The 15304-nt window shown below is 50.9% G+C and overlaps 1 protein-coding gene across 1 annotated transcript in view; it reads left to right on the top strand.

Annotated features, from left to right (window-relative positions):
- OTOG (otogelin) overlaps nucleotides 1-14871 on the top strand; it is a 126639-nt gene extending 111768 nt beyond the window's left edge. The window contains exons 50-54 of the mRNA XM_029061316.2: nucleotides 2560-2664; nucleotides 3335-3454; nucleotides 6045-6090; nucleotides 12136-12215; nucleotides 13390-14871. Coding sequence (XP_028917149.1) covers nucleotides 2560-2664; nucleotides 3335-3454; nucleotides 6045-6090; nucleotides 12136-12215; nucleotides 13390-13590 — 552 coding nt within the window. The 3' untranslated portion in view covers nucleotides 13591-14871. The remainder of the gene's footprint in view (nucleotides 1-2559; nucleotides 2665-3334; nucleotides 3455-6044; nucleotides 6091-12135; nucleotides 12216-13389) is intronic.
- The last annotated feature ends 433 nt before the right edge of the window (nucleotides 14872-15304 follow it).

Genomic DNA, 15304 nt, shown 5'->3' with positions numbered 1-15304 from the left:
GTGATATGCCCAGAGCGTTTCAGTAGAAAGATAATCTGGGCAGCAGAGTGAAGTTTAGACTGAAGTGGGGAGAGACAGGAGGTTGGGAGATCAGAAAGGATGCTGATGCAGTAATCCGGTCATGATATGATGAGAGACTGTACCAACAAGGTAGAGGTTTGGATGGAGAGGAAAAGGCGGATCTTGGCGATGTCGTGAAGGTGAGACCGGCAGATTTTGGTGACGGTTCGGATGTGTGGGGTGAATGAGAGAGCGGAGTCAAGGATGACATCGAGGTTGTGGGCTTGTGAGACGGGAAGGATGGTAGTGCCGTCTACGGTGATGGAAAAGTCTGGGAGAGGACAGGGCTTGGGAGGGAAGATGAGGAGCTCAGTCTTAGACATGTTGAGTTTTAGGTGGCTGGCGGACATCCAGGTGGAGATGTCATGAAAGCAGGGGGAGACACGAGCCTGGAGGGAGGGAGAGAGAACAGGGGAGGAGATGTAGGTTTGGGTGTCATCCGTGCTGAGATGATAGTTAAAGTCGTGGCAGCCAATGATTTCACCAAGGGAGTGAGTATAGATGGAGAACAGAAGGGGACCAAGAACCGACCCTTGAGTAACCCCTACAGTTAGGGCATGGAAGGGGGAAAAGGAGTCCTCCCCTTTCCTTCCTTTCCCTCCCCCCTCCTTCCCTTCTTCCTTCCCCTTCCCTTCTCCTTTCTTCCCTTCCCCTTCCTTCTCCTTCTCCTTCTCTTTCCTTCCCTTCCCTTCCCCTCCTCTCCCATCCCCTCCCCTTCTCTTCCTTTCCCTTCCCTTCCCCTCCTCTTCCCTTCTCTTCCCTTCTCTTCCCCTTTCTTTCCCTTTTCTTCCCTCCCTTCCCTCCTTCCTTCCTTTTGCTTCCTTTCCCTCCCCACCACCCCCTTTCTTCTTTCAAATAAGAAAATACACCTTCCCGGAAGTCTTGAGATGGGAGAGTTTCCCCTCACAGTTGGCCTCAAGGCTCCTCACCAACTCACCCCACCTTTCCTATGCGCCCTCCTCATCCGTTGCCCTCTACCAGTTCCCTTGGCTTCTCCCAAGCCCACCGTCCAGCTGCCCTCTCTCTCTACTCTCCCACCTCTGTCCTCTTGCTCGCTCTGTTCTCCTGGCTTGGAACTCCCTCCCTTCCCAAATCTGCCAAACCACAGCCCTTCCTGTATTAAAGTTCTTTCCCTTGTGCATACTGTTCCCCTTGCTCGTATCTCCCTCCCTCCCCAAATCCGTCAAACCACAGCCCTCCCGGTATTAAAGCTCCCCTCTTCCAGATTAATTCCCAGCATGCCAATTTATATTAAGCCCATCAACCAGATGTACATGTGTTCTTATTTATACTTGTCCTCAGCACATCCGTTTATACATTTATTCAGTTGTACACTCGCTCATCTATTGTGCTTGTTCTGTTGGTAAATGCTTTTATGACTGTCTCCTCCATTGTACTGTAAATAATAATGTTGGTATTTGTTAAGCGCTTACTATGTGCCGAGCACTGTTCTAAGCGCTGGGGTAGACATAGGGGAATCAGGTTGTCCCACGTGGGGCTCACAGTCTTAATCCCCATTTTACAGATGAGGGAACTGAGGCACAGAGAAGTTAAGTGACTTGCCCACAGTCACACAGCCGACAAGTGGCAGAGCTGGGATTCGAACTCATGAGCCCTGACTCCAAAGCCCATGCTCTTTCCACAGAGCCACGCTGCTTCTCTCAAACTCCTTGTGGGTAGGGACTGGATTATATGCTTGGTTTTATAATTCCCAACTGCTTAGAACAGTATAGGGCACTCAGTGAAGAGTCAAAAAATGCTGCTATTATTGCTACTATCGGGGAACAAAGGTACCTCAGAAGAAAATATTAGGGGCTTCATCCAAGTTGGATTTCAACATTTTTAGAGGAATATGGAGGTCCTTGATAATGACCATAACATAAGTATTAGCCTGAAATCATATCTCTCATTCAACCCACATATTCAATCGGTTCTACCTTCACAACATCTCTAAAATCCACCCTTTCCTCTCCGTCCAATTAGTTATTATGCTGCTCCAAACATCCTAGCCCACCTTGATTTCAGCCTCCTATCCCTCCCCACTCCAATCCACACTTCACTCTACTGCCCTGATCACGTTTCGTAAAAAAAAAAGTTCAAGCTATCTCCCCACTCAAGAACCCCCACTGTTTGCCTGTCCACCTCTGCATCAAGGGCCCAGAGAAGAGCAACCAAGGATGTGGGAAACCTTGGCCCAGAAGGAAAAAGGTTAACCAGGAAAAAGGTTAACCAGGTGGGTCAAGAGGAAACAGACTGAGAGATGACCCTAATTGCCCCTAGGTGTTTTTACAGGGTGACTGTGGGGAGGATACCGCTGACCCTCCTTTTTCCATCTTCACTAGAAGAAATGAGGTTGTTAGACTTTTGCCAATAGGAAGACTTCCTGCACCGCCCTTCCAGAGTCCTGGGCAGGAGGGTCTTGGAGCCCATGAGAGCCTGGAGGGCAGTGAACGTCGGCAAGAGTTGTTGAAGGGTCTCTCCTGTGGTTGATTTTGGCAGAACCAAGAGTACGAACCCCCGAGAGACGTGTCCACCTGCTGTGGGACCTGCAGGAATGTGTCCTGCCTTCACACGTTCCCCAACGGCACGGTGTCCAAGTCGAAGGTAAATCCCGGCCCACCCGATCGATCGATCGGACGACGGTATTTATTGTGTTGACTATTGATCTCTCCGCATCTGTCCGTTAATGTCGAGGCAGCCGTTTCACCTGCCAGTATGAGTTCCTTTTGTGTAAAGCTTTCCCCAAAGTTGGTCACTGGAGGCGGGAAGAGAGGGAAGGCCCATCTCAGTGCAAAGTCGATCCTGTGTGGAGCCCCTGCTTTAGTGGTGCATCTGCAGTCTAATCATCAATAATATTTGAACACTTATTAGGTACAGAATATTGTACTGAGCGCTTGAGAGAGTACAATACAAAAGAACTGCCTGAAAAACTCCCTGCTGACAATGAGCTTACAGTCTAGAGGGGGAGACAGACATTAATATAAATGAATAATTTATAATTATCATTTAAAGCTATGTACAAAAGCGCTGTGGTGGATTGAGGGTGGGGCAAGAATCAAATGCCCAAAGGTCGCAGATCCAAGTGCTTGGATGATGCAGAAGGGAGAGGGATCCGGGGGAAAGAGGGTTAATCAGGGAGGCCTCTTGGAGGAGATGTGACTTAATAATGCTTTGCAGGTGGGGAGGGTGGTGGTCTGGCGAATATGGAGGGGGAGGGAGTTCCAGACGAGGGAAACTGCTTCCTCTCTGCCAGCTCCTCCTCTTCCCCCGACAGCCTGGAACCTCGTGGATTTCTAACTGTGTCAGATATGACTGCACCAGTACCGAGGTGGGGGCCGTCCTGGTCGACTCACCCGTCAGCTGCCCGCCCTTCAATGAAACGGACTGCTTGAAGGTCAGTGTTATGGTGGAGATGGGCTGTCGCTACAGAGATGGGAACCCCTGATCCTTCCTCACATTTGGCCTAGTTGGAAAGAGCACGGTCAGAGGAGGAGTCAGGGGGACCTGGGATCTAATCCCTCTACCAATTATTTGCTGTGTGACCTTGGGTAAATCATTTAATAATGTTGGTATTTGTTAAGCGCTTACTATGTGCAGAGCACTGTTCTAAGCACTGGGGTAGATACAAGATAATCAGGTTGTCCCTCGAGGGGCTCATAGTCTTAATCCCCATTTTACAGATGAGCTAACTGAGGCACAGAGAAGTTAAGTGACTTGCCCACAGTCACACAGCTGACGAATGGCAGAGCCGGGATTCGAACCCATGACCGATGACTCCCAAGCCCGGGCTCTTTCCACTGAGGCACGCTGCTTCCCCTAATAATGTTGGCATTTGTGAAGCACTTACTATGTGCAGAGCACTCTTCTGAGAGCTGGGGTAGATACAGGGTAATCAGGTTGTCCCACGTGAGGTTCACAGTCAATCCCCATTTTACAGATGAGGGAACTGAGGCACAGAGAAGTTAAGTGACTTGCCCACAGCTGACGAGTGGCAGATGCGGGATTCGAAGCCATGACCTCTGACTCCCAAGCCCGGGCTCTTTCCACCGAGCCACGCTGCTTCTCTAGGTTCTCTGTACCTCAGCTTCCTCAGCTCTTCTCCCTCCTACCTAAACTGTGAGCCCCATATGGGACAGGGACTATGTCTGACCTGATTAACCTGTATCTACCCCAGCGCTTCGTACTTGACACATAGTAAGTGCTTAACAAATATAATAATAATAATTGGCGTAGACCAATAGCAAGTGAAAGAGGTGGATGAGGTAGCTGAACTCAAGATGTTGGGCTGTCAAGCTACTAAGGTTACTATAAAACTCTGCTCTGATGCTACCCTGATGCTCTTATTGTATTCATTATGTTCTTTTAAGTTGTTTTTGTGTTTTTATTGTTTCACCTTTCTCTGTGTTTCTGTCCTCAGTCCCTTTCCCTTCTGCATCCACGTTCTCACCCTGTACCTTAGACTGGGACTGCCTTGGGAACCTGGGACCAGGTCTAATTCTCACCTATGTATTTTTATCCAGGGCTAAGTATAGTGCTTTGCATCCAGGAGGCAGTTAATAAATACTACTTCCACTTCCTTCTCCTCCTCCCCTCCCTCTTCTCCTCCCCTCCCTCCCCATAGTCTTCCCCCTTCTCCCCCAGTCCCCCCCCCCCCGACCCAGAGAACCCAGCTAATAATAATGTTGGTATTTGTTAAGCACTTACTTTGTGCAGAGCACTGTTCTAAGCGCTGGGGTAGATCCAGGGTAATCAGGTTGTCCCACGTGAGGCTCACAGTTAATCTCCATTTTACAGATGAGGGAACTGAGGCACAGAGAAGTGAAGAGTCTTGCCCACAGTCACGCTGCCTAAGGGGAGTGTGGAGGCCACCATCTTAAGCCAAGTCTTCCCAGGCAAAGTAAAGAGAGGGTGCAGAGAGGAGCAACGAAAAGCTTTAAAGCTGGGGGATAAAAAGGGTCTACAGGTAGAGCTTGGGTTTTTTTTAGCTTAGGGAAGAGTTAAGTGATGGGGGAACTTAATAGCCGTCTTCTAGCATATGAGGAGGATTTGACCAACCATGCCCCATTTCCACAGAGAATCACGATAGTAGGAGAGATTTCATTTGTCCATAAGGTCAATTCAGGGTAGTAATAATTGTGATATTTAAGTGCATACTCTCTGCCAAGCACTGTACCGAGTGCTAGGACAGATACAGGATAATGGAGTCCCATTTGGGACTCACAGTCTAAGTAGGAAGGATAACGGGTATTGAATCCCCATTTTGCAGTTGAAGGAACTGAGGCACAGGGAAGTTAAGTGACTTGCCCAAGGTCACCCGGCAGAGAAGCAGCGTGGCCTAGCGGATAGAGCACGTGTCTGTGAGTCAGAAGGACCTGGGTTTTAATCCCGACTTGTCTGCTGTGTGACCTTGGGCAAGTCACTTCGCTTCTCTGTGCCTCAGTGACCTCATCTGTAAAATGGGGATTAAGACTCTGAGCCCTGTATGAGATAGAGACTGTCCAACCTTATTAACTCGTATCTACCCCAGCGCTTAGTACAGTGACTGGCACATAGTAAGCGCTTAAGCAGTACCATTTAAAAAAAATTAAAAAGGTAAGTGAGTAAGTGATTGGAGCTGGAATTAGCACGCAGGTCTTCTGCCTCCCAGGACCATGCTCTTTCCACTAGGCCACACTGCTTCTCTCACGGCTCTGGGAGCCGGGAATCCTAGGAAGGCGGAGAATTGAGGCCGTTAGCCAGATAATTCAGGCAAGGAGCCTAGCGCCGCTGGCTCCAGGGGAATTTGTGTTAGAAGGAATCCGTGTATCTTCCTAACAGCTCTGTCTCGTGCAAAAGGAGATGCTGCGTGGTTGTGGAAGAGAGTCACAAGGAGGGAGAAAATAGGAAATCTTGGGGCCGAACTGATTAGTGGATGGGATTCAGGCAACTCTCAGACTGGAGTGCTACGATCTATAACTCAACTCTCTGTCCCTCTCTCTGTCTAGACTGGAGGGTATGTGGTGCCTTTCCTGGAAGGCTGCTGCCGGACATGTGAGTAACCCTGGGGACCCTTTAGGGTTTTGGGAGTCAGAGGCTCCAACTGGTCTGAGCGCCCTGGGAGGAAGCTTGCTTTTATCGGATGAGTTGGCAGCCTGGGACCCTGGCGCCTGTTTGTTCTCAGCATCCTTTAGTCAAGGCTCTGCCATCGGAGGCCCCACGGGGCAGGGGCGGGGCCTCCTTCAGAATGGGCTCCTCCTCCTCATCCTCTGGAGCTGGATTCTTTCGATACGATACCCGTAGCAACCATTCTGTCTGGGAGCGGTGTTATTCAGTCCGGGAATGGTGTCCGTGAAGCGATTTTTTGTTTCCTATACGGTATCCTCAGGCAAAACGTCAAGAGCCCTTGGTTTGGGGAAGGCTGGGAAGTTGGCAGAAGGGGTGTGCAGAGCCATTCAGGACTGGAGGGGAGAAGAGTGGGTCAGAAGGTCATCTGAGGCCAGTTGGGGCTTGGAGCTTGGCGTGGGATGAACCTGGCTCGGGGGCTGCCCCGGGCGTCACTCTTGTCAGCTCAGACCTGGTCTGGTCTCCTTGGGGTCTTGGGTGTCGAGGTTGACCCTAAACTGATCCAGCCTTCCCACACTAGGCACTGCTGACAGGATTGGATGGGTCCCGGGGTGTGGCCCCACGTCCAACGGGGTTAGAACCCCAATATCTTGCACCCCAGAAGACGTTCTCTGCGGAGCTAACGTGTTTGGGTCTCATCCCAGACGGGGTTGGGCTGCTTCCTGTTTGCCCAGTGCAGGAAGTAGTATGGTCTAGTGAGAAGCAGCATGGCCTAGTGGATAGACCTCGGGCCTGGGAGTCAGAAAGACCTGGGTTCTGATCCCAGCTCCACTACTTTTCGGCTGTGTGACCTTGGGCAAATCATTTAACTTCTCTGTGCCTCAGTTACCTCATCTGTAAAATGGAGATTAAGACTGTGAGCCCCATGTGGGACAGGGATTCTGTCCAACCTGATAAGCTTGTATCTATCCAGCACTTACCTGGCAGGTAGTAAACACTTAACAAATACCATTAAAAAAAAAAAGAGATGTCACCAGTTAGATATTGTACTCTCTTCTATGGACCACTTGGGAACTTGTGGTCCGGGGGGTCGGGCCGGGCAGCCTGGCTGACCGGCAATGGATTCCAGGCCGGGGGAGCCAGGGGTCTCCTTTCTCGGTTCCTGCTTTTCCTGGGCTTCATAGAAAGGCCACCGGTGGCCCCAGCCCACTCACCATCTGTCTATTTCGGTCTCTGTTGGAATCAGGAGGATCCCATCCCTTGGGATTTGACTTTGGCCACCAAGCATTTCCCCATAAGCCTCACACCCTCGACCCCTCATTACCCACCACGGCTCTTATTTCCAAAAATAAAGGAGTGAAAGGACAGAGCACCCTGGGACCGCTTCAGCCATGCCGGGAATGCCCAGGCTTCTAGCGGAAGGGTCCCTTGCCCCACTCCACAGTGGGATAATGTGTCACCGCAAAGAAGCGGCACCATCCGGGGTGGCTTCTTCAACTTCACCCGGCTCCACTGGCATGGGCACAAACTCCTTGTCCATCCATGAGGCTTGGCGGGCCCTCATTCTCTTTTCCATTCAATCGTATTTACTGAGTGCTTACTGTGTGCAGAGCACTGTACTAAGCACTTGGGAAAGTACAATATAACAGTAAACGGACACCTTCCCCTCCCACAGCGAGATACCAGTCGTTGAAGGGGATCCCCGGTCCCACAACCCCGTCTCCTGGGGCCTCCCCTTCACTCTCTTACTCCACCACACCGAAACATCGGGACAAAGCAGCCCGTTGCCGGGCCGGGAGCGGGCCGGGCCGGCTCTCCGCTGTGTGTAACTCGCTGCCTGTGTAACGTTCTCACAGGTGCCGCAGGGTCCCTGCTTCCATTCCCCGTTAGCCCAGTCTCTCCTCCAGTTAGTTTCCGCTGTAACCCAGGTACATTTTCTCGGAAATCAGTAGGACTGAGGGAAAGCCGCCCCATTGTTGATTTCCAACAATGTACTCCCTGCTCTGAGGAGGAGGAGGAGGAGGCAGGGGAGGCCCTCCCGTCCTCAGGGGTGTGTGGGGAAACCCAGTCTGCGCCCTCCACTCTCAGCGGGCTCCCCAGGATCGCCCCCGGCCCGGCACACGCTGCCAGGGCAGTGCATTGTTGACAGCCAACAATGTACTGTGGCTCGTGGGCCTGGGTGTAGCATAATAGCCTGCTGCATGCGCGTCTGCTTCAGTCGCTCCAGCCTCCCAGTTACCAGCCCGGTCCCGTAGTCCTTAGAGACTAATTCCCCTGCTTGGCTCGGCACGACCGTTTCCGGGCGCGACAGGCCGAAAAGTCTGTCCTGTGGGAATGTTCTCGGTTCGTTCCCAACCGGGTCCCAGCGATGCAGCTGGAGCCTCGGCACCGTGGAACGCATCCTGTGGTTCTTCCCTTCCTGGCAGCGAGGTCTGGAGGCAGGAACCGGGGGGCGGAGAAAGGAGACGTTGTTTCTAGTCCCGGCGACTCTGCCGCTGAGTCGGTTGGGTGACCTTGGTCGAGCTGCCTGAACTCTCCTCCCCACCCCCTCAACTTCCACATCTGTAAAGTGAGTAATCTGCTCCTCCCACTGGGATAACAAGTGAGACCACGCTGGGGAAATAAAAAGCCTTTATAAGTTCAGGGTGCTGTTGGAATTAGCATTGAACTTAACGGTCCTGGGAGAGAGCTCTGGAGCCGCAGAGAGACAAACAGCTTCCCTCATGGTTGCCTCAGGTGAAGAACCCTGTCCCCACGTCAGAGGTCTGCATTCCTTCCCGTTCTCCTTTTCTCCATTTGGAGAAATCTCATTGAGAAAAGAGCTGCTTCAGCAGCAGCCTTGCTGGAGTTAGAGTCCCCAGGGGCCCAATCGATCAATCAGTCATATTAATTGAGTGCTTACTGTTTGCAGAGAAGCAGCATGGCCTGTGCAAAGAGCATGGATCTGAGAGTCAGAGGACCTGGGTTCTAATCCCAACTCCGTCACTTATTTGTCATATGAACATGGGCAAGCTACTTCACTTCTCAATTACCTGAGCTAGAAAGTGGGACATGGACTGTGTCCCAAATTCATAATTCTATTCCTACCCCAGCACTTAGTGCTTGGCAGATAGCAAGTGCTTAACAAATACCATGATTATAAAATTATTAATTATAAGTGTTATTAAGTTAATGTACTAAGCACCTGGGAGAGAACACTAAGTACAGAGTAGGTAGGCACTATCCCCGCCCATAGCAAGCTTACAGTCTAGTGGGAGAAACCGATATTAATATAAATAAATTTTGGATATGTATATAAGTGCTGAGGGAGGGGAATATGTCTGAATGAAGGGTGCAAATTCAAGTGCAAGGATGATACAGAAGGGACTGGGAGAAGACTGTGAGCTTGTTGTGGGTAGGGAACGTGTCTGTTGTTGTATTGTACTCTCCCAAGTGCTAAGTACCGTGCTTTGCACGTATTCAATAGTATTTATTGAGCGCTTACTATGTGCAGAGCACTGTACTAAACGCTTGAAATGAACAAGTCGGCAACAGATAGAGACATAGTAAGCGCTCAATAAATATGATTGAATGAATGAATGAAAAGCGAAATAAGGGCTTAGGAAATGAGAGTCCACTTCTTTCTCTACTACAAGCCGACCCCCGACAGACACACACGCCAAACCTGCCCCGTGCTTCTGTAGTCTATGCTCTACCTTCTTCTACAGCTCATTCTCCCACTTCTGCTCCAGCTCAGGGGCACCGAGGTCCAGCCCAAGTCCACACAGGGACACTGACGTGGACAGTTGTGTTACCACCAATCTGCTCCCCAGACACAACCCCTCCACATGACTTGAAGAGAGGCGCTCTGGACAGAGCAGAGTTGGGGGTTGATCTGGCTGCTGCTGTCAGGGGGCCATCTCCACTGTCTCTCCCCACCCCCCACTCCCGGCTACCTCTCACAGTCACTGTCAGTCCATCGTATTTATTGAGCGCTGACCGTATGCAAAGCACTGTACTAAACACTTGGGACTGTTCAGTATAACAATACAACAGACATATCCCATGCTCACAACGACCTTGCAGTCTAGCGGGGAGGACAGACTTTGTTATAAATAAATTGCAGATAAGTACATAAGTGCTGTGGGGAGTCAGAGAGGTGGGAGAAACAGCGAACATCCTTCTGGATAGCTCCTTATTCTGCTCATGACATTGATTGGCAGGGCCTGGCATCCATCAACAGGGTCTGCCGGTCACTCCCCAGGTTAGCCCCACAACCCAGCCCTCCTCTATTTAGAGTTTTTTGCTCAGCCAGCTGCTTCCTGGCATCAGACTCTGCTAGCGGTAGCAGATGGTCCTCACTGTCCAGCTTTGCAGGTCAGTCAATCATATTTATTGAGCGCTTACTGTGTGCAGCGCACTGTACTAAGTGTTTGGGAGAGTACAATGTAACAATATAACAGACACATTCCCTGCCCACAACTAGCTTACACTAGGCCAGTGTAAACCAAACAGGAAGAGAAGTCAATTTCCTTTCCATCCTGCTACCTGATTTCTTTTAAGACTGGGAGGTGGCTCAGGAATTGCGTTCAGAGCTCCCCGAAGTCTCACCCCTTCCCAAGATGAGCCCTGTGCAGGCTGGCAGCTCATCCGTGTCTCTGCTTTGGCCATTTTTCTGCCCTGCCCATCCAGCCTTGAGGCCACATGGGAAAAATCTCTGACCGATAAAGGGGGAGAAATTCTGAGCCCCACGCAGAGTGGGTCCCAGGTTTGGTCGAAATAAAGTTGAACAGATTCTCAGGAAGGAAGATGGCAAGGTGGAGAGAAAGCAGTCGCAACACACGCGTGGCCAGGGCTCACCGAAACCGAGAGCCACTGCCTGAAATCCGCAGAGTGCAGATCCTCGAGACTCAGGCTTGCGCAGAAACACAGGGAAGAGAGAGTTAAGGGGCACAGCCCTGAATGCTTTAAAATTATCCTAGTGTTTGAAAAGAGCCTTCTACAGTTTGTCTTCAGTGGGTGGGAGCGGGCCGACCTCACCGTCTCCCACTCCGGAGCCTACGGACCGCCAGGGAGCTAGAGCCCCTGTTGGATGAGGCCGAAGCCCTCAGATCATTTGGGCATCGAGGAATAAAACGCCGCTCTTGGGTGCCAAATGATAAGAACAGAAAGACAAAATTTCCCTCCCCAATCAATGCCATGATTTCTTGGCAAGAGCTGGCTGGGCTTAGTACAGTGCTCTGCACACAGTAAGCGTTCAATAAGTATGAATGAATGAAAACATCCATTTGTATCACCCAAGAGTTTAGGACAGGCTCCACATCCAACATGCATTTCACAAATGCCTTTGAGAGGGAATGTATGTGTGTGTGTATACACACAGAGATGGGGCAAGCTCTCTAGCTATCGGTCCATTAGCTCTGCAGAGTGATTTAAACTTAACCTGGTCAGTATTTGCTGCAGCAAGATTCAAAGATATGAGTGCCCAGAGTGAGGGGGATTCATTTTATATCACTGGGGCCCCTTCCTGCTTCAAGACCCAGTTTTCTCCAGTCTTGAGGCTCCTGACCATAGGTGATGTCCAGTGATGTCTTTGCCTCTGGGACTGGTCGTTGGAGTTCCCCTGGTCACCTCAGCCCCCTGCAGGCCCCGCTCCGGCTTACCCCGGGTTCGGCATGGACCCGCCCTCTGGGCCCACTGGACTCTGCCCTAGCAGCAGCCCCTGTCTACGGGTTTGGGCCTCCTTCCTTGGGGTGAACCCCTGGGCTTGGGGGCGACGGTGGCGGAGCTCCAGCCCGGGCTTTGGGGACACTAGTGCATGAGGTGCTGGGGCAAAGGCGCCGGGCTTCTCAGTGCATGAAACACTAACTCTGTCCCGCCGCGGTTCTTACTGTCCAGGGCTCACTCTTTCGTTCCCCGACTCTCGCGGCCCAGAAGGCTCGCCTAACGGGGAGGGGGAGGTGTGTGCTGGGCCCGAGGGACCAGGTCAGTTTCACCGTCTCTCTCTCCCTCTCCTCCTCTCTCCGTCTCTCTCCTTCCTCCTGATCCCTCCAGGCAAGGAAGATGGAAAGTCCTGCAGAAAAGTGACTGTCCGGATGACGATCAGGAAGAATGACTGCAGAAGTAACACGCCCGTGAGTGGAATCTCTTTGCCATTGATAATACTGATAATAATGGTATCTGTTAAGAGCTTACGATGTGCCGAGCACTGAAGTAAATATCAGGATAGACAGGAGACGATCAGAACAGACACAGTCCCTGTCCCACATGGGGTTCATCGTCCCGCAGACTAAAGGGGAGGAAGAACAAATATTTAATCCCAGTTTTACAGATGAGGCAACCGAGTCCCAGAAAAATTAAGTGACATGCCCGAAGGGACACAACAGGCCCAAGGCAGGGCTGAGATTACAACTCAGGTCTCTCGAGTTCTGAGCCAATGCTCTTTCCACTAGGCCATGATGCTTCCCAGGTAATGCCGCCGCTCAATCCCTTGGAGAAGGTGGGCAGGGTGCATGGGTGGTCTTGGGAGTCGATAAGACTGCTTCAGGATAATGTGGTCAATCAGTCAATTAATGGTATTTATTAATCGCCCACTGAGTGGTAGGCATTGAACTTAGACCTTGAGAGAGTTCAACAGTAACAAGACACTTTTCCTGCCCTTGGGGACCTGACAGTCTAATGGAGGAGACAGTTCCCTGCCCTCAGGGACCTTACATTCTAAGGGAGGTGGCAGATAAGGATTATTATTATTATTATTATTATTATTAAGTGTCTTCGAGTCATTTCCGATTCATAAGGATTCCACATCCCCATGAATCCTCATGACCAGGATTATTCTCAGATATTAAAAGTAGGAGGAAGAAATGAAAGGCACAGGCTGAGTTTAGAGTTTTCCATTCGACCCAGCAGTGTGGGCCGGTGAATAGAGTACAGGTCCGGGAGTCAGAGCGACCTGGGTTCTGATGCCGGCTCGGCCACTTGTCTGCCGTGTGACCTTGGGCAAGTCACTTCACTTCTCTGGAGCTCAGTTCCCTCATCTGTCAAATGGGGATTCAGACTGTGAGCCCTATGTGGGACAGGCAGTGGGTCCAACCCGATTAATTTGTATCTCACCCAGTGCTTAATACAGTGCCAGGCACATAGTAAGTGCTGAACAAATACCATTCTCCCCAGAGCCCCAACCCTTCTTCTCCTGGGTCATCCCGGCTGAGCTCCCCTGGGAGTTGGGAGGCGCAGGGGACGCAGAGACCGTCCCTCTCCCGTTCTGTTCCTCTGCCCCCTCCCCGCCACCGCCCCGCATCTCCTCAGGTGAACATCGTGTCCTGTGATGGGAAGTGTCCCTCCGCGAGCATCTACAACTACAACATCAACACTTACGCCCGCTTCTGCAAGTGCTGCCGGGAACTGGGCCTGCAGAGGCGCTCCGTGCAGCTCTACTGCACCAGCAACGCCACCTGGGTCACCTACACCATCCAGGAGCCCACCGACTGCTCCTGCCAGTGGTCCTGAGGCTGCGGCGGGGACGACCCCTGCCAGGAGGCTCGGCCGCCAGCCCCTCCCCTCAGCCCCGGGGTTGCGACCCCACGGGCGGCCCCGACCAGCCCTCTCTCAACCGACCCTAAGAACGAGGCACAATCCGGTGAGCTCCATCTCATCCCCTCCTCCTGGCCCCAGTCGAAGTGACCGAAGTGACCTCGGACGGCTCTGCTGCCGTCAGCACTCGGAAGAGACTCCCGAGGTGGAAGTTTGTGTCAGTGGTGTTCTGGATTGGGGTGATGGGTGTCAACTCTTCCCGGGAAACCTTGTAGCCTCACATGGAATCCAGTAACAGTTTTAAGGGAGGGGTCCCCTGCTCTGTCAGGGAGAGTTTGAGTAGAGTGCAGTCCAGAGGCACGGGGATGGACTGGACCATCTCTTAAAGGCCTAATGAGCCTGGCCGATGCTGTAAAAATGCCACTCCCGAAGAATTCCCCACTCCTATACAATCCCCCACTCCTGAAGAATTCCCCACTCCTAAGGCTGCCGGAAGCATGGGCTGGACTGCAGGTGATGAGGTTGGGAAGAGAAAGGATGAGTCAAGGATGAGCTTTGAGTGGCTAATCCGAGAATTTGGATTTGGCTTTCTCAATGAGGCGGACCTGAGGGCAGAAGAGGAGGAAACAGGCTCTGACTGTAACTAGAGGGGCAGAGATATGGGGAATTCCTTCCCTTTCTGGATGGGGACCTCACCAAAGGCAGCTCCTTTAAACTCTAAGCTCGCTGTGGGCAGGGAACGTGTCTACCAACTCTGTTATATTGCACTCTCCCAAGTGCTCAGTACAGTGCTCTGCACACAGTAAGCCACTTAATAAATATGATTGATTGATTGAGTGGAAGGCTGAGGGACATTATGAATTTTTCTCCTCCTCCGGAGAGGTTTGTCAAGAGCAACCCATCTTTGCAGTTCCAACTGGAAGCAGGGCAGTGGACTACCTGACTTTGAACCCTTAGAACCCTAGACTTCTATGACTCTAAATTCCAAGTAGTGAATCCCAGGAAACTATTTACTCTGTAGATTTGTACATACTCTTCCCTGGTGTCAAAGGTGATTTTGCTCATGTATTCCTGAGAGCAGCCAATAAATATCTTGAGCACAGTCTTGAGGGATAGAAATGATTTATTCTTCGCAAATATGTCAAACTAAAAATATTCAGCTCGTGAAAAAAGGTTATTTTCTATTTTCAGAGATGATGTAATTCCAAGTAAACCCGCCCCCTCTCCAAATGTTATGGTAAATTTTTTTCTCATTTCTTTCTTGGAATGGCTTTTTGAACTCAACAGATGGTGAGTATTGCCTTTTTATTTTACCAGAGAGAACACCTTTGGGATAATGCTCATTTCTTATAATTTAGCAAAGTAAATATAGAAAGCAGAGGACTCTGAAAACCTGAGGTAATGTAACTTCTCTGTGCCTCAATTACCTAATCTATAAAATGGAGATTGACTGTGAGCCCCGTGTCGGAAAATCTGATTACCTTGTAACTACCCCAGCGCTTAGAAAAGAGCTTGGCATATAGTAAGAGCTTAACAAATACCATTATCATTACTAAGCACTGGGGTGGATACAGGCAAATCGGGTTGAGCGTATTCACCGTCCCACGTGGGGCTCACAGTCTCAATCCCCATTTGACAGTTGAGGTAACTGAGGCATAGAGAAGTAAAGTGACTTGCCCAAGGCCACACA

This window comes from Ornithorhynchus anatinus, chromosome 3 (genome assembly GCF_004115215.2).
Source record: "Ornithorhynchus anatinus isolate Pmale09 chromosome 3, mOrnAna1.pri.v4, whole genome shotgun sequence".
NCBI classification, from domain to species: domain Eukaryota; kingdom Metazoa; phylum Chordata; class Mammalia; order Monotremata; family Ornithorhynchidae; genus Ornithorhynchus; species Ornithorhynchus anatinus.
This window is presented reverse-complemented; position numbering and strand designations above follow the sequence as displayed.